The sequence below is a fragment of the Bison bison genome, unplaced genomic scaffold (genome assembly GCF_000754665.1).
Source record: "Bison bison bison isolate TAMUID 2011002044 unplaced genomic scaffold, Bison_UMD1.0 scf7180017864238, whole genome shotgun sequence".
Lineage (NCBI taxonomy): Eukaryota > Metazoa > Chordata > Mammalia > Artiodactyla > Bovidae > Bison > Bison bison.
In genome coordinates, this window is record NW_011494810.1 from 2,914,314 (window position 1) to 2,933,587 (window position 19,274).

The 19,274-nt window shown below is 38.4% G+C and overlaps 1 protein-coding gene and 1 pseudogene across 3 annotated transcripts in view; both read left to right on the forward strand.

The window, feature by feature from the left end:
* The window catches only part of UIMC1 (ubiquitin interaction motif containing 1), a 139,150-nt gene that overhangs the window by 11,254 nt on the left and 108,622 nt on the right, over nt 1–19,274 (forward strand). For all 3 annotated transcript variants that reach the window (XM_010846582.1, XM_010846581.1, XM_010846583.1), the window contains one exon: nt 17,749–17,903. In XM_010846582.1, coding sequence (XP_010844884.1) covers nt 17,757–17,903 — 147 coding nt within the window. In that variant the 5' untranslated portion in view covers nt 17,749–17,756. Of the gene's footprint in view, nt 1–17,748; nt 17,904–19,274 lie in introns of those variants that run through there.
* On the forward strand, nt 10,123–12,807 carry LOC104993350 (annotated as a pseudogene).

The following is a 19,274-nucleotide window of genomic DNA, read 5'->3' on the forward strand; positions in this document are numbered from 1 at the left end:
AGAAGGGCAGACCACCATACAAATAGTTTCATTTACATAGATTAGGGGAACAATATCCATACTGGTTTGTCAAGTAGGTTCTGGGCCAAGAGGCGGAACCGACTTGGAGACAGAGTTTGGGGTAAAGGCATAGTACATTAGCATAGCTTAAGACAAACATTTCCATAAGAAAAAGGCATTGGTTATCTCTAGACTCGAGAATAGCTAACTTCAGGCGAAGCCGGGTGTCATTATGGCAACACAATATTTTAAGAGAAACCTCCCGTTAAATTTGTATAGAGAAGGAAAAAATATTGCTAGTTTGTTTCCTCCTGCCGCTTAAGAGAGAGAAAAATGTCTGACACTTGCAGGCTATTTCCTCTATTTGGAGACCCCTGGCCTTCCTGCCTGTTACCCTCTCAAGGGGTGGGATGGGAAGGGATGTGGCAGGGAGGTCCAAGAGGGAGGGGATATATGTACCTATGACTGATTCATGTTGATGTTTGACAGAAACTAACACAATACTGTGAAATAATTATCCTTCAATTAAAAATAAATAAATTTATATAAAATAGGTGCAGTTTTAGATCGTGAATTTTACGTCATTATAACTAGGCTCAAACACATCTTTATTAATCAAAATAGAAACCATTACCGTCAACACATTTTTACCAATGAGAAATAAGTTTTTTATTCCTTTAGCATAAAAATCCTTGCTTTGGGATTTGATGAACTCTTGGAAAGCATTTTCTGCCTCCTGCTGGTTATGGCGGAGAAGGCAATGGCACCCCACTCCAGTACTCTTGCCTGGAAAATCCCATGGACGGCGGAGCCTGGTAGGCTGCAGTCCATGGGATCACTGGGAGTGGGACACAACTGAGTGACTTAACTTTCACTTTTCACTTTCATGCATTGGAGAAGGAAATGGGAACCCACTCCAGTATTCTTGCCTGGAGAATCCCAGGGACCGGGGAGCCTGGTGGGCTTCCGTCTATGGGGTCACACAGAGTCGGCCACGACTGAAGTTATTTAGCAGTGGCAGCAGCAGCTGGTTATGGAAACATTTTCCCTTCAAAAAGTTGTTGAGAAGCTTACAAAAGTGACCGTTGGTTGGTGAGAGGGCAGATGAATATGGCAGATGACACAAAATTTCATAACCTAATTTGTTCAACTTTTGAAGTGTTGGTTGTGGGAAGTGCGGTGAGACGTTGTTGTGGAGAAGAATTGGGCCTATTGTGTTGACCAATGCCATCTGCGAGCCTTGAAGTTTTCGGTGCATCTCATCGATTTGCTGAGCATACTTCTCAGATGTAATGGTTTCACCAGGATTCAGAAAGCTGTAGTGGATTAGACAGGCAGCAGACCACCAGACAGTGACCATGACCTCTTTTTTGGTGCAAGTTTGGCTTTGGGAGGTGCTTTGGAGCTCCTTGATCCAGGCACTGAGCTGGTCGTTGCATAAAATCCACTTTTCGTCGCAATCTGATCGAGAAATGATTCATTGTTGTTGCACAGGATAAGAGAAGACAACACTTTAAAATGATAATATTTTGATGTGTGGTCAATTCACAAGACACCCACTTATCGAGCTTTTTCACCTTTCCAATTTGTGAGGTTGAATTGTTTAGCAGTTTATTGTGAAATTATAAGAGGATCAACTTTGATGATCCTCTTAACTGGTCGTTGTCAACTTCTGAGGGCCAGCCACCGTGCTCCTTATCCTCAAGGCTCTTATTTCCTTTGCAAGACTTCTTGAACCACCACTGCACTGTATGTTTGTTAGCATTTCCTGGGCCAAAAGTGTTGCTGATGTTGTGAGTTGTCTTCACTGCTTTATGACCCATTTTGAACTCGAATAAGAAAGTTGCTTAAATTTACTTTTTGTCTAACATCATTTCAACAGTCTAAAATAAACAGCAGGTAATAATGTCATTAGCAAAAAAACTAAAGTGAAAAATGTGCATTAAAATGATGTTTTACATAACTACATTTATTTAAAAATGTATTCCAATATCAAACAGCAAATTCAGCAATGCAGAACTGCAATTACATTTGCACCAACCTAGTAGTTCCCATTGGAAGCATGGAGTCTTAGCTTCCATGGACCACCAGGGAAGTTATTCATTTTTCTTTTTCATTGCTGAATATGTTCCATAGTATATATATACTAGTTTGTTTAGCCACTCACCTACTGAAGGACTTTGAACTGTTTCCTCGATTTGCTATTACAAATAAAGCTGCTGTGGACATTTGTGTACAAGGTTTTCATGTGAATATAAAATTTTGTTTCTCTGGGATAAATACCCAGGAGTACAGTTATTGGGTTATGTGATAGTTAAGAAACTGCAGAACTCTTTTCAGAGTTGTACCATTTTACATTCCCACCAGCTTTGTATGAGTGATCCAGTTTCCCTGAATATTTGCCTGACTTTGGTGGTGTGACTTTTTAAATTTTATTCATTTTGATGGGTGTGTATTCAATAGTATTATCTCGTGGTTTTAATGGATTCATTTTGAGTTGATTTTGTATAAAGTGTTAGCTTGAGGTTTTCTTTTTTCTTTTTGTCAATGGATTTCTACTTGCTGTAACACCATTTATTGAAAAGACTTTCCCTACTAAATTAGGTTTGAGTATGTTGTGATGGTTTCCGAGTTCTTTTTTCTTCATTGATATATGTCTATTATTCTACCAATTCCACACTATTTTGATTACTGTATTCATATAATAACCCTTAATATGGAATAGTGTGATTCCTCTCACTTTATTCCTTTTTGTCAGGATTGTTTAAGTCTTTCTAGGGCCTGTGCTTTTCCATGTAAATTTTAGAATAAACTTGTCTAAGTCTACAAAAAGATACTGCAGGGATTTTTATAGGAATTATGTTAAATCTAAGATGAATTGGGGCTTAGATGGTGAAGAATCTGCCTGCAGTGTGGGAGACCCGGGTTCGATCCTTGGGTTGGGAAGATCCCCTGGAGAAGGGAATGGCTACCCACTCCAGTATTCTTGCCTGGAGAATTCTACGGACAGAGGAGCCTGGTGGGCTGTAGTCCATGGGATTGCAAAGACTTGGACATGGCTGAGAGACTGCACTAAGATGAATTTGGGATGAATTGACAGCATTATTATGTTGAGTCTTACAATCAATGAGCATGTATGTTCCACTGATTTAGATCTTGATTGGTTTCATTAATTACTAAGAGAAGTTCAGTTCAGTTTAGTTGCTCAGTTGTGTCTGACTCTTTGCAACCCCATGGACTGCAGCACACCAGGCCTCCCTGTCCATCACCAACTCTCGGAGTTAACTCAAACTCAGGTCCATTGAGTTGGTGATGCCATCCAGTCATCTCAAATATTTAGGCATAAATCTAACAAAATATGTACAGGACTTACAAGCTGAAAACCATAAAACACAGCTAGTTTTTTTTTTTTTTTAATATTTAAAAATTTTAAGACTAGAAAGTTTGGATAAAGAGAAAAGTATAATTTCACCACTAAATTGTTCTAAATTTTGTATAAGTGATTTATTTAATAAGTATTTGATGATCATCTATTATTTACAGAGAATGTGCTAAGTCCTAGAGCTAGACCTATCCTTGTCTGTCTGAAACCTACAAATCTATTGGAAAAGACAGGTATTGCCTTAAAAAATCGCAAACATAAATATATAGTTACAGCTGTGATTACTTTGAGGGAAAGCTGATGCGTTGAGCATATGTGGTAAGAGATTTGATCAAGTTTGGCGGTCAAGGAAGACTTCTCTGAGATCATAGTTCAGCTGAGATCTCAAGGATGAGAAGGAGTAAACTGGGTGAACCTAGTGTTGGAGGGAATCTTTCATGCAAAAGAAGTGTGTGGGAAGGCTTTGTGGCAGAAAAGTAGTATGGATGTAGCTTAAGAACTGAGGGAGTGGTTAGAGCAAGAGAAATCTGGCAGGAGGTCAGATAATACAGGGAATACCATGTAGACCATATTAAGAGAAAAATGTCTTAAATATGAAACAGTGAGATAATGAAGTTTTAAATAGTGGAATATTTTTTATTTTGTTTGTTTTGGCCTTGCCATGTGGATTGTGGGACCTTATTTCCCTGTCCAGGGATTGAACCTTCCCCTTCAGCAGTGAAAGTGTGGAGTCCTAACCCTACTAGACTGCAAGGAATTCCTAAATTGTGGAATAATTTAGTATTTGCAATTTTAAAAGATGAAAGCTTCAATTTGTAGAGCAAATTGGACAGGGGGTGGAGCAAGAGTGAAAGTAAGGGACCTAGTTAAGATATTGTCCACATGCAAGTTGCTGGTACTTTGAAACTAGGGTTGTAGTGAAAATGGACCATGAACTTCCAGATTTTCAAGTTGGATTTAGAAAAGGCAGAGGAACCAGAGATCAAATTGCCAACATCCATTGGCTCATTGAAAAAGTAAGAGAGTTCCAGAAAAACATCTACTTCTGCTTTATTGACTACACCAAAGCCTTTGACTGTGTGGATCACAACATACTGTGGAAAATCCTTAAAGAGATGAGAATACCAGACCACCTTCCCTGCCTCCAGAGAAATTTGTATTCAGGTCAAGAAGCAACAGTTAGAACTGGACGTGGAACAACAGACTGGTTCCAAATTGGGAAAGGAGTATATATATGTTATGTATGTATGTATATTGAGTTATGTATGTTATGTATATTGAGTATGTATATTGGGAAAGACTGTATATTGTTACCCTGCTTAATTAACTTACATGCAGAGTACTTAATGCAAAATGCTGGGCTGGATGAAGCACAAGCTAGAATCAAGATTGCTGGGAGAAATATCAATAACCTCAGATATGCAGGTGATACCATCCTTATGGCAGAAAGCGAAGAAGAACTAAAGAACCTCTTGATGAAAGTGAAAGAGGAGAGTGAAAAAGTTGGCTTTAAACTCAACATTCAAAAAACTAAGACCATGGTATCCGGTTCCATCACTTCATGGCAAATAGATGGGGAAACAATGAAAGACTGTACTTTTTGGTCTCCAAAATCACTGCAGATGGTGATTACAGCCATGAAATTAAAAGATGCTTTTTTTCTCAGAAGAAAAGCTATGACAAACCTAGACAGCATATTAAAAAGCAGAGACATTACTTTGCCCATAAAGGTCTGCTTAGTCAAAGCTGTGGTTTTTCCAGGAGTCATATATGGATGTGAGAGTTGGACTATAAAGAAAGCTGAGCACCGAAGAATGATACTTTTGAACTGTGGTGTTGGAGAAGACTCTTGAGAGTCCCTTGGACTGCAAGGAGATCCAACCAGTCCATCCTAAAGGAGATCAGTCGTGAATATTCATTGGAAGGACTGATGCTGAAGCTGAAGCTCCTGTACTTTGGCCACCTGATGTGAAGAGCTGACTCATTGGAAAAGACCCCGATGCTGGGAAAGATTAAAGGTGGGAAGATGAGACGACAGAAGATGAGATGGTTGGATGGCATCACTGACTTGTGGACATGAATTTGAGCAAGCTCCAGGAGTTGGTGATGAACAGGGAAGCCTGGTGTGCTGCAGTCCATGGGGTCGCAAAGAGTCAGACACAACTGAGTGACTGAATTGGAAATGGACAGACATGGATAAGTTAAAGAGAAATATAGGAGATGAAATCAGTAAGGCATGAGGATTAATTGGATGTGAAAAATGAGTGAAAGAGAATCAAAGATGATGTCTTAGTTCTGCATGGGATGGAACCTGAGTACTGGCTTTCAAGCTTGCCCCAGCGTTTACTGTCCTCAGGGGCTCTCAGATTCTGCTGTGTATGCACAGCGTCCTGCTGCCAGGTTTATGGAGGACACTTGGGTCTGCTGTGGTGTTTGCGTGTATGTACACAACCAGTCCATTCTGAAGGAGATGAGCCCTGGGATTTCTTTGGAGGGAATGATGCTGAAGCTGAAACTCCAGTATTTTGGCCACCTCATGCGAAGAGTTGACTCATTGGAAAAGACTCTGATGCTGGGAGGGACTGGGGGCAGGAGGAGAAGGGGACGACAGAGGATGAGATGGCTGGATGGCATCACCGACTTGATGGACGTGAGTCTGAGTGAACTCTGGGCGTTGGTGATGGACAGGGAGGCCTGGCGTGCTGCAATTCATGGGTTGCAAAGAGTCGGACACGACTGAGCGACTGAACTGAACTGAACTGAACACAACCTTTCATCAGTCTGGGATATTTGGAGACTTTATGAATCCTCTTATGGCTGTCTGTCTTCTTGGAATTTCCTGATAAATCTTTGATTCGTTCTCTGGTTTGTTGCTTGCCTCATATAGGACCCAACCACAGGGTATTAGCCACTAAGATAGACTAAAAATGTTCCTACCTAGTGAGTCCCCACCAGCTGTGAAAGTGAAATTGTTGATATTCATGTCCTTCCTTTCCTTGGTTGGTGAATCTAAGGGCGGGGGATATATGGGACATATCAAGCTCTTGGTATGAATTGCAGAGATTCATGGTGTTCTTACTGAAAGTTAAGTAGTTTTCATGAATAAATATTTTTAATTTTGTTATATTCAGTTAGTTTCCAAGCTGAAATTTGTCAGCTTTTTAAGTTTCTTTTTGAGAAAAGATTTATTAACCTCTTTATTGTCATGACAAGTAGTCATGGGATTTCTTTGGAGGGAATGATGATTGAATTTTGATGATGATGAATCAAATCTGTGATTGAATTTTGGTCAGAGTATCTACCTGTGTAACCACCTCCTTAATCAAGATACAGCACACTTATTTCAAGAGGTACCTTTATGCCTTTTACCAGCCATTTTTCTCCCTCCCCCATTCTGGCCTGAGGCAGTTACTTGTCTGGGTTTTTTTTTTTTTTCCACTGTTGATTTATTAGTCTTTTCTAGAATTTCAAACACAGTTATACCTCAAATACTGTGGTTCAGTTCCAGACCACTGCAGTAAATCAAAATAAAGTGAGTCACGTGATTTTTTTGTTTCCCAGTGCATATAAAAGTTATGTTTACACTCTACTGTAGTCTGTTAAGCTTGCAGAGTCTAAAAAAATAATTTGTTGTTGTTCAATTGCTTAGTCATGTCTGACTCTTTGCGACCCCATGGACTGCAGCACACCAGGCTTCTCTGTCCTTCACTATCATCTGGAGTTTGCTCAAGCTCATGTCCATTGGATCCATCACCAGTTGGTGATGCCATTCAACCATCTCATCCTCTGTTGTCCCCTTCTCTTTCTGCCCTCAATCTTTCCCAGCATCAGGGTCTTTTCCAGTGAGCTCTTTATATCAGGTGGCCAGAGTATTAGAGCTTCAGCTTCAGTATCAGTCCTTCCAGTGAATATTATGGGTTGACTTCCTTTAGGATTGATTGGTTTGATCTCCTTGCTGTCCAAGGAACTCTCAAGAGTCTTCTCTAGCACCACAGTTCAAAAGCATCAATTCTTTGGCTCTTAGCCTTCTTTATGGTCCAACTCTCACATCCATATAATGTATATATTTAATTAACAGGGAACTTTACCCAATACTCTGTAACGGCTTATATGGAAAAGGAATCTTAAGAGTGGATATATGTATAACTAATTTTGCTGTACACTTGAAGCTATTAATAACAAGATTTATAAATTGACTATAATGAAAATGAAAAAGAAAACTTGATAAAAATTGCTGTCATCTGAATCTTCATTGAGTTATAGTAGTAACATAAAAAAATCACTGATCAAAAAAAAGAAAAAGAAAAATGAAAAAAAATCATTGAAAGTGGGTCACCTTGATAAATATAAAGAAAAAGTTTGAAATGTTGCAAGAATTACCAAAATGTGACACAGAGATACAAAGTGAGGAAAATGCTGTTGGGAGTCTTGCTCCACACACGATTGCCACAAACATTCAGTTTGTAAAAAAATGCAGTATCTGCAAAGTGCAAAAAATGAGGTATGCCTGTAAATGGAATCATATAGTATGTACTTACTTGTGTCTTGCTTCCTTTGCTCACCATAATGTTTTATGTAGTTTAATTGGTGAAGTAGTTTTCTATGGTATGGATAGACCACAATTTGTTTATCCATTCCCCTATTGGTGGCTATTTGGGCTGTTTAGAGATTTCGTCTATTATGAATAGGGTTACTATGAACGTGACTATTTCTTTTGGGTAAATACTTGAAATGGCTAGGTCATATAGTAGGTGTGTGTTTTACTTTTTAAGAAAGTGCCAAACTGTCTTTTCAGAGTGGTTGTACCACTTTATATTCCTAACAGCAATGTATTAGAGTTCTAGCTGCTCCTGTATTCTTATCAATGCCTGATCTTTTTAGTCTTTTAAATTTTAGCCATGCTAGTGGATGTATAGTGGTGTCTCATTTTATTTTTTCCTTATCAATTTTATTGCAAAATGATTTATGTGTAATAAACTGCATCTATTTGAAGCGTATAGTTTGATGAAATTTTCAAGTTGTATACACTTGTGAAACTGCTGCCAAAATCATGATACAGTAGGTTCCCATCACCCTCAAAAGCTTCCTCATGCTCTCTTCTGTCCTTCTCTTCTTACATTCCTGAACCTTAGTAACCAGTGATTTACTTTTTGTCACTATAGGTTAGGTTACATTTTATATAAATGGAATAATACAACCTTTACTCTTTGTGACTGGCTTATTTCTTTGGCTGTGCTGGGTCTTACTTGCTGTGTTTGAACTTAGTTGCAGGATGTGGGACCTAGTTCTCTGACCAGGGATTGAACCCGGGTCCCCTCCTTTGGGAATGTGGAGTCTTAACCACTGGACCACCAGGGAAATTTTTCATTCAGCAAAATGATTTTGAGGTTCACTTGTATTTTTGCCTGTGTCCTTTTTATTGCTGAGTAATGTTCTGTTGTATGAATAAATCACAATTTGTTTATTCATCTGTTGTTGGACATTTGGGTCATCTCGTGGGCTTCCCTGGTAGCTCAGAGGGTAAAGTGCCTGCCTGCAACGTGGGAGACCTGGGTTCAATCCCTGGGTTGGGAAGATCCCTTGGAGAAGGAAATGGCAACCCACTCCTGTACTCTTGCCTGGAAAATTCCATGGACGGAGGAGCTTCAGTCCATGGAATCGCAGAGTCGCACACGACTGAGCAACTTCACTTCTTAGTGCTTGACACTGTATGAAAAGCTTCTGTGAACATTACAAGTCTTTATGTGGTGATTTGTTTTTGTTTCTGTTGAGTAAATAGTAGTGAGCAGAATGACTGGCCTGTATAGTCGTATACATTAAATTTTAAGAAACTGCCAGATAGTTTTCCAAAGTGGCTTATAACATTGTACATTTCCATTGGCAGTGTATGAGAGATCCATGTATTCCTTATTTCTGCCCACATTAGTGTTTTTAGTATTTTTAATTGTAACCATTATAATGGATGTGTAGTGTTATGTCATTGTGGCTTTAATTTCTATTTTGATAACTAATGATGCAGAGCATCTTTTTCTGTTTGTTTTGCTTATTGGCTATGAGTGCATTTGCTTTTGTGTCCATATCTTGCTCATTTAAAAAATTGGTTTGTCTTTTTATTATTGCATTATGAGAGTTATTTGGGCTTCCCTGGTGGCTCCAGTTGGTAAAGAATCCGCCTGCAGTGCAGGAGACCCCCTGTAATGCAGGAGACCTGGGTTTGATCCCTGGGTTGGGAAAATACCCTGGAGAAGGAAATGGCAACCCACTCCAGTATTCTTGCCTGAGAAATCCCATGTACGGAGGGGCCTGGTGAGCTACAGTTAATGGGGTTGCAAGGTTGGACACGACTTAGCAACTAAACCATCACCACCATAAGAGTTCTTTATATATTGTGACTATGAGTCTTTTGCAAGATATATGCATTGCAAATATTTTCTCCCATTTTATGACTTGTCTTTTTGTTTTCTTATTGGTGTCTTTTGAAGAACATAAGTTTTAAGTTTCATTGAAGCCTGGTTTGTCAGTTTTTAAAAATTCTGTGTCTTTTACTCTTTGTATCCTGAGAAATCTTTGTTACTCAGGTCACAAAAATTTTACCTTTCAGTATTAGACGGCATGCAGACATAAAAAAAACCCCAAAATGTAAAAAGGTGAAATAGTCATAATTCTTTTTTTTATATATATATTTTATTTTATTTTTAACTTTACAATATTGTATTGGTTTTGCCATATATCAACATGAATCTGCCACAGGTATACACATGTTCCCCATCCTGAAGCCTCCTCCCTCCTCCCTCCCCGTACCAAGTCATAATTCTTAAACACAAAAATACTAGGAGACTGGTTATGCACATCAATTTAAATCTTCAGGTTGTTTCTGAAAATGAAGGGGTTTAGCTAGATCATTGGTAGTTCTAAACTCTTTTGGATTTTGAGCTCCTCTGAGAGTTGGATGAAAGCTATAAGAATTTTTCCCAGGGAGCAGACAAAAACAAGACAGTTTTACACACAGTTTCAGGAGATTGTCAATCCCTTGAAGCCTAACCATAGGTCCTTTAAGGGCTTGTGGATTGGTTAAGAACCCTTAGTGAGCAGTTCTTTTCTTTAAGTATTTATCTAAGATTTATCTCTTTAATTTGCCAGATTCCATTATACTTTCCCCTCAGATGTCTTAGCTGTTTCTTTCTTGGTCTCCAAAAATATTTGTTTTGTTTTTCTTTGGGTAGTTTTCATTATGGCGGTAACAGACCTAAGTCTAAAAGGAGGGATAGAGCGAGTGGTTAAAACTGAAAACTTTAGTGATTTTAGTAATTTATATTAGAATATGGCACCATTTATACAAAGTTTTGTTGTGTGTGTGTTTTTTTAAATATCTGTTACAGTTTGGTGTTTGAAGACTTGCTCCCCCAACTGCAGGATTATCATTAAAATTAATTCATTTTACTTTAGGAAGTAAAAATGTGTCTAAAAATTTGTCTAAATAGTGTTATAGGTTAAATCCTTCCACATATTCATGTTTGTTAAATTTTTTTCCTTGCAAATTGACAGTTCATGTCTCGTTATCTAATGGGATGTTAATATTTTGTGTCAGTTTGTACTTTTTAAATATAATCAATAGCTTTTTTCATGTATGCTATAAATATTTCTCTAATTTTATTGTTGCTATATGTATTTAAATATATATAGACTCAAAAGTTTAGGTGGTGGGCGCCTGGACTGGTCCCTAGCTGAGCCACCGCCAGGCTGGCTGGTCCCTGAGGCGGCTGGCGGGGTGGGGGGTGGGGGTGCCAGGCGTGCGGCCTTTCGCCATGTACACCTTTGTGGTGCGCGATGGGAACAGCAGCGTCTATGCCAATGAGGTGTTCTGGCTGCTGCTCGCCACAGGCCACTGGAAGCGGCTGCAATGGGATAACCCCAGGTTCAGCCTGATGCTGGAAGAAAGAAACCGGCTGCCCTTCAGGAGACTGGATCGTGAGCCTGGCTGATGCACTTGGTGAATTACTGCAGAGGGTCCGACAAACTGTGTCGCAAAGCATCTTTAGTGAAGCTCATCAAAACCAGCCCAGAACAGGCTGAGTCCTGCACATGGTTCCGCGAGTCCTATGTGATTTATCCAACCAACCTCAAGACCCTAGTTGCTCCAGCTCAGAATGGAATCCATCCACTGCTCCGTAGTTCAAGGACAGACGACAGAGAATTTTTCCTGACTTAATATAACAGAAAGAAAGAGGAGGGAGAGGGCAACGCTTGGATTGCAAAGTCATCAGCCGGAGCCAAAGGTGAAGGCATACTCATCTTCTCAGAAGCTACAGAACTGTTGGATTTCATAGACAACCAAGGCCAGATGCACGTGATCCAGAAATACCTGGAGCTCCCGTTGTTCCTGGAAGCCTGGTCATCGCAAGTTTGACATCTGAGGCTGGGTCTCGGTGGACTGTCAGTTTAATATCTACCTCTATAGTGAGGGTGTCCTGCAGACTGCTTCAGAACCGTATCAGGTGGATTATTTCCAAGATAAAACCAGCCACTTGACTAATCACTGCATTCAAAAGGAGTACTCAGAGAACTATGGGAAGTATGAAGAAGGGGAACGCAATGTTCTTTGAGGAATTCAATCAGTACCTAACAAGTGCTTTGAACATCACCCTGGAAAGTAGTATCTTACTACAAATCAAAGGTATCATAGAGTTACCCAGTCCTTTCTCTTTCTGTTAAATGTGTCTTGATGGAGCTTTGGGAGTTTGTGCCTTTCAAGGAATTGTTCCATTTCAGTTGTCGAGTTTAAGGACAAAAATTATTTGTTATATCCCTGTATTATCCTTTTAATATCTATATAATCTGTAATGATGAAACTTTTTAAAATCCTTATGCTTAATCCTTCTGTTACCTTATATTGGTAATTTATATCTTCTCTCTTTCACTTGGGCAGATTGGTTAGAGGCTTATCAGTTTTATTAATCTCTTCTAAAGGTCAGCTTTTGGCTTTATAGATTTTCTCTGTCATTATTGTTTTCAATTTCTTCATGTTCTTTATTATTTTTATTCTTCTCCTTTTGAGGGGCTTGCTTTTCTTTTCTTTTTCTAGTTTCCTTAAAGTATAAGGTCAGGTCACTGATTTGAGATATTTAGTTTTTGAAAAAAATACAAGCATTTAAGGCCTTCAGCTTTTCTATAAGAACTTCTTAGCTGCATCCCACAGATTTTGCTTTTGTGTTTTTGTTTTCATTTTATTAAAATACTTTCTAGTTTCCCTTGTGGAAAAAAAAAGTTTATATGTAGCTTAAATTGTTAGAGAAATGTAAATCAGAACCATGATGAGGTATTACTTCATACCGGTCAGAATGACTAGCGAAAAGTCTACATATAACAAATGCTGGAGAGGGTGTGGAGGAAAGGGAACCCTTCTACTCTGTCAGTGGGAGTGTAAATTGGTGCAGCCACTATGGAAAACAGTATGGAAGTTCCTTAAATAAAAGTAGGCCTGCCATATGATCCAGTAACCCCACTCTTAGGCATATATCCAGAAAAGATGAAAACTCTTAATTTGAGAAGATACAGATACCCTAGTGTTCATAACAGCACTATTTACAGTAGCCAAGACGTGGAAACAACCCAGGTGCCAATCTGGTTGGTTGGTTTAAGAAGAAGATGTGCTGGTGGAGGAGTGGGAGCTGGGGGAGGGGGTGAGCATGCATGCATGTGTGTGTGTCTGTGTATAAATAAAATGGAGTATTACCCATAAGAATAAATGAAATAATGCCATTTTCAGCAACATGAATGGACTTAGAGATTATCATGCTAAGTGAAGTCAGATAAAGACAAAATATTATATAATAACACATATATGGAGTCTAGAAAATAATACAAGTGAATCTATATATAAAACAGAAACAGACTCACAGACATAGTAAACAAACTTATGGTTACCAAAGGGGAAAGGATAAATTAGGGGTAGGGGATTAACAGATATGAACTGCTATACATAAAATAGAGAAGCAGCAAAGATTTACTGTATATCACAGGGAACAACAATATTTGATATCTTGTAATAACCTGTAAGGGAAAATAATCTGAAAAAATAACTGAATCACTTTGCTGTATGCCTAGAACCAACACAGTATTGTAGGTCATCTATACTACAATAAAAAATTTATGTGTAGTTTAATATTTTCATCATTCTGTGTGATTTCTTCTATTTCTTCAAGACTTAAGTCATTTAAAAATAAACATTAAGAATAGAAAAGAAATTTGTGTTTAGCTTCTATTCTTAAGATAGGGAATGATATTATGAGTGACTAGATTGGAAGAGTTTGAGTGTGTCCTTTATTACTACCCTCCCTTACTACTCAGGTTGTCCAGATGTTTTTTGACAATGAGATGTGACACTTCTCTTAGGAGTAATTGAATGATTAAACAATTTGAGAAGTTTGTAACACGTTCTTTTAAAATCAGTATTTAAGTCAGTGAGTCTCTGCTTTGGTTATAATAGAAAATCATCTGGAAAGTTTTTTTTTTTTTTAATTTAGGTAGATTGCTGCTGCTGCTGCTGCTGCTAAGTCGCTTTAGTCGTGTCCGACACTGTGCGACCCCAGACGGCAGCCCACCAGGCTCCCCGTCCCTGGGATTCTCCAGGCAAGAACACTGGAGTGGGTTGCCATTTCCTTCTCCAGTGCATGAAAGTGAAAAGTGAAAGTGAAGTCGCTCAGTCATGTCCGACTCTCAGCGACCCCACGGACTGCAGCCCACCAGGCTCCTCTGTCCATGGGATTTTCCAGGCAGGTAGATTTCATAGAATGTAAAATCCAGCAGTCATCTGTTTAAAGTGTATAATGGCTTTTTGTACATTCAAAATGTTGTGCAACTACCACTATGTTCTTTTTTTTTTTTTATTTATTATTTTTGGCTTTGCTAGGTCTTTGTTGCTGTGTGCAGGCTTTCTCTAGCTGTGGCAAGCAGGGGTTATTCTTCATTGTGGTGCGCGGTCTTCTCATTGTGGTGGCTTCTTTTGTAGTAGAGCACGTGCTCTAGGTGCGTGGGCTCAGTAGTTGTGGTTTGCAGGCTCTAGAGTACTGGCTCAGTAGTTGTGGTGCACAGGCTTAGTTGCCCCAGAACCTGTGGAATCTTCCCAGGCCAGGGATTGAAACTGTGTCCCCTGCATTAGCAGGTGAATTCCCTGGACCACCAGGGAATTCCACTTTCTAATTCTGGACATTTTCATCACCCCAAAAAGAAACCCAAGGCCATTAAGTAGTTACTCTGTATTTCTGTCTCCTCAAACCTCTAGTTATCTTAATCTGCTTTCTGTCTCTGTAGATTAGTCCATTCAGGATGTTTCATATAGACAGAATCATACAATTTGTAGGCTTTTGTGTCTGGCTGCTTTCACTTAATGTGTTTTCAAGGTTTATCCATTTTGTAGCATGTATTAGTACTTTGTTTCTTTTTAAGGCTGACCAACATTCCATTGTATGGATGGATGTACCACATTTTGTGTATCCATTCATCATTTGGATTATTTCTGTTTTTGGCTATTATGATTAATGATGTTAAGAACATTTAAATGCAAGTCTTTGTTTGAATACTTGTTTTTAACTTTCTTGGATGTTTACTTGAAAGTAGAATTACTAGATGTATTTTAATTTCTTGAAGAATTGCCAAGCTGTTTTCCACAGCAGCTGCAGAATTTTATATTCACACTATGAATGAATGAAAGTTTTAATTTCTTTGCATCCTTGCCAATGTTTGCTGTTTTCTCTAAGAAAAAAATGCAACTTTATTGAGATATAATTCACTTATCATATAATCCATCCACTTAAAGCATACAATTGAAATGAAGAAATAGAACTGCTGTATGATTCAGCAGTTTTACCTCTGAGTATTTACTCAAAGAAAACAAAACACTGATTTGAAAAGATATATGCATACCAGTGTTAATTACAGCATTATTAACAAAAACCCAAGAAACCCTTTTGCTATTGACTTGCAAGAGTTCTTTATTCTGTATACAATTTCTTTATTACATAGATGCTTTACAGTTACTTTTCTCATTCTTTATTTTTTTTTAAACTTGCCTTAATATTGTGGTTTGGAGCACAAGGTTTTTAATAAGATGAAGCCCTGTTTATTTATTTTTTCTTTCGTTGCTTATGCTTTTGATAATATATTTAATAAACTCACCTATCCAAGATTACAAAGCTTTATGCTTATGTTCTGCCTTAGAATTTTATAGATTTTGCTCTTGCATTCAGGTCTTTGATCTGTTTCATGCAATCCTTTATTATGTGAGGTAGAGGTCCAATTTCATTCTTTTTGCATTTGGATATCTAGTTGTTAGAGTACCGTTTATTGGAAAGACTTATACTTTGTTCATTGAATTACCTTGGTACTTTTGTTGAAAGCAATTGACAGTAAATGTGTGGATGTTTTCTGAACTGCCTGGTCTTCTGTTCCATTGATCTTTATTTTTATTCTTGTGCCAGTGCCACACCGTCTTGATAATATAGCTTTGTAGCAAGTTTTGAAATTGAGATGTGTGAGTCCTTCAGCTTTGTTCTTTTTTTCAAGATTGTTTTGGCTGTTCTGGGACCTCTGTTTTTCCTCTGTTTTGCATTTCCTCTGTGAATTTTAGGATCAACTTGTCTATGTCAACAAAAAAGCCAGTAGGAATTTTATTAGGAATTATGTTGTATCTCTAGAGCAGTTTGGGAAATATTGCTGTCTTAACAGTGTCAAGTCTTCTAATTCATGAACATGGGATGTCTTTGCATTTATCTTTTGTATCTTCCAGCAGTAGTTTTTGGTTGCAAACCTTGCACTTCTGTTAAATTTTGTTAAGAATTTTTTTTATTTTTGGTGCTATTAAAATAGAATTTGAAAATTAAATTTTGGATTATTTATTGCATATAGATAGCTGTTCAGTTGATTTCTGTATATTAACCTTGTATCCAGCAATCTTACTGAACTTGTTCATTAGTTGTAATGGTTTTTTAGTGGATTTCTTAGGTTATTTTTAAATTCAAGATCATGTCATCTACAAAAGGCAGTAGTTTTACTTCTTCTTTTCCCATTTGGATTTTTTATTTCTTCTTATTCCATAATCGACCTGTTTAGAACCTGTAGTATAATGTTCAGTAGAAATGATGAATGCAGACATGCTTGTTTTATTCTTATCCTAAGAGGAAAGTATTCAGTCTTTTACCTTTAAGTAGTTATGACCAACCTAGATAGCATATTCAAAAGCAGAGACATTACTTTGCCAACAAAGGTTCGTCTAGTCAAGGCTATGGTTTTTCCTGTGGTCATGTATGGATGTGAGAGTTGGACTGTGAAGAAAGCTGAGCGCCGAAGAATTGATGCTTTTGAACTGTGGTGTTGGAGAAGACTCTTGAGAGTCCCTTGGACTGCAAGGAGATCCAACCAGTCCGTTCTGAAGGAGATCAGCCCTGGGATTTCTTTGGAAGGAATGATGCTAAAGCTGCAACTCCAGTACTTTGGCCACCTCATGCGAAGAGTTGACTCACTGGAAAAGACTCTGATGCTGGTAGGGATTGGGGGCAGGAGGAGAAGGGGACGGCAGAGGATGAGATGGCTGGATGGCATCACTGACTTGATGGACGTGAGTCTGAGTGAACTCCGGGAGTTGGTGATGGACAGGGAGGCCTGGCGTGCTGCGATTCATGGGGTCGCAAAGAGTTGGACACGACTGAGCGACTGATCTGATCTGATGATTATTTGCAGTGGATTTTTTAAAAAAGATGTCCTTTATTGGGTTGAGGCATTGATATTAAAAAAGAAAAAAGCTTTTAGATGAATAATAATACGCAGTTAGAGAACCAGTTATTTAAGTTAATGTTTAAGGAACTATGATAAATTATTATATTATTCCTATTGAAAAGTCATTAAAAAATGAGATTTATATATATATTTTTTCCTTTATAGGAAAAATACAAATTTTAATTAGTAGAAGAGTTCAGAAATCCAATTTTACTTCTGTTAGATAGATATCTTTTTCTTTTATATGACCAAAAGATAAATAGCATCTAGAAAACTTATACTTTAAGCAAATTATTTTTCCTTTGCTGCTGCTGCTGCTAAGTTGCTTCAGTCGTGTCTGACTCTGTGCGACCCCATAGACGGAAGCCCACCAGGCTCCCCAGTCCCTGGGATTCTCCAGGTAAGAATACTGGAGTGGGTTGCCATTTCCTTCTCCAATGCATGCATGCATGCTAAGTCGCTTCAGTCATGTCCGACTCTGTGCGACCCTATGGACAGCAGCCCACCAGGCTCCTTTGTCCATGGGATTCTCTAGGCAAGAATTCTGGAGTGGGTTGCCATTTCCTTCTCCAATTTTTTTTTTCCTTCTATTTCAGACAAAAGGATGCCACGGAGAAAGAAAAAAGTTAAAGAAGCCTCTGAAGCTCAGAACCTGGAGAAGACAGATGTAGAAACTACCGGTTCTGTCAATGTGAAGAAGAAGCGTAGACTTGAGGATGCATACATTGTGATATCTGATAGTGATGGAGAGGTTAGTATTCTAAAGAGTAGAGCTCTAGGTCTCAAACTAGGCCTCCTTATCTGTGACTGGTTTGTTTGTGAGACTGAATTTTAATGACATCTTGCCAGACCATGCAGCTTTTACTCAGCTTCGTAAATGGAATTAAAAATTACTTAGAAGAAAGTAGTCATACAATTTGGCTGAGGATGGATCATAGCTCCTGAGTTTTATAATGTATTAACTGACGGTGATATTTTAAAACCATTTGAATAAATCAAATGGGAAAATTTTCATATGTCTATAAAGTGAGAGAAAGACAGCTTTATAAGTTTCTAGATATACTCTGTCCAGTGTGGTAGCAGCTAGCCACCTGTAGCTATTTAAATTTAAATTAATTAAAATTAAATAAAAGGAAAAATCAGTTCATCTCTTGGACTAGTCACATCTAGTGTCTGCTGTGTTAGCGCAAGTATAGAACATTTCCCTTCGTTATAGAAAGCTTTGTTGGATAGAGCTGTAATAGATTTTAAATCTTTCCTTTGATCTGTGTTTCCATTTTTTTATTGGAAGTTTCTGCCTGTTTGTAGGTCACATCCAGTAAGGCAGTGTAGTAAGTCACTGTGTTTTCATCTAAGTTTACCTCTCACTCTTCTTATCTTCTATCTCATTTGATGGTAGAACCACTCATTTGCCTCAGGTTATAAAGCTCAGAATTGTCTCTGACTCTTCCTTTTAAATTGAATTGCATTTGTGGCTGCCTTCTTTCACTTGATGTATGTTTTCAAGGTTCATCCATATTGTAGCATATAACAGTACTTAATCCCTGTTACAAAATTTTTATGTATTTATTTTTGGCTGAGCTGGGTCTTGCTGCACACGGGCTTTCTCTAGTTGAGGTGAGTAGGGGCTACTTTCTAGTTGTAGTGCAGGGCTTCTTATTGCTGTACCTTCTCTTGTTGCAGAGCACACAGGCTTTAGGGCGTGCAGGCTCAGTAGTTGTGGGCAGGGGATTAGTTGCCCTACTGCATGTGAAATCTTCCCAGATCAAGGATTGAACCTGTGTCCTCTGTGATAGCAGGCAGATTCTCAACCTCTGGACTACCAGGGAAGTCCTCTTCATGCCTTTTTCCCCCTACAGTGACTGCACCATTTTACATTCCCATCAGCAATATCCTGGGATTCCAGTTTCTCTACATTCTTGGTAACACTTGTTATTTTTAAATGTTTAATTTTTATATCACCCTAGTGAATGTGTAGTGGTTTCTCATTGTGGTTTTGACTTGCCTTTCCCTAATGGCTAATGAACTTGTGCATCTTTTTTGTACTTATTAGCCATTTGTATAGCTTCTTTGAAGAGATGTCTGTTCAAGTTCTCTGTCCATTTATACCTTGCACTTTTTG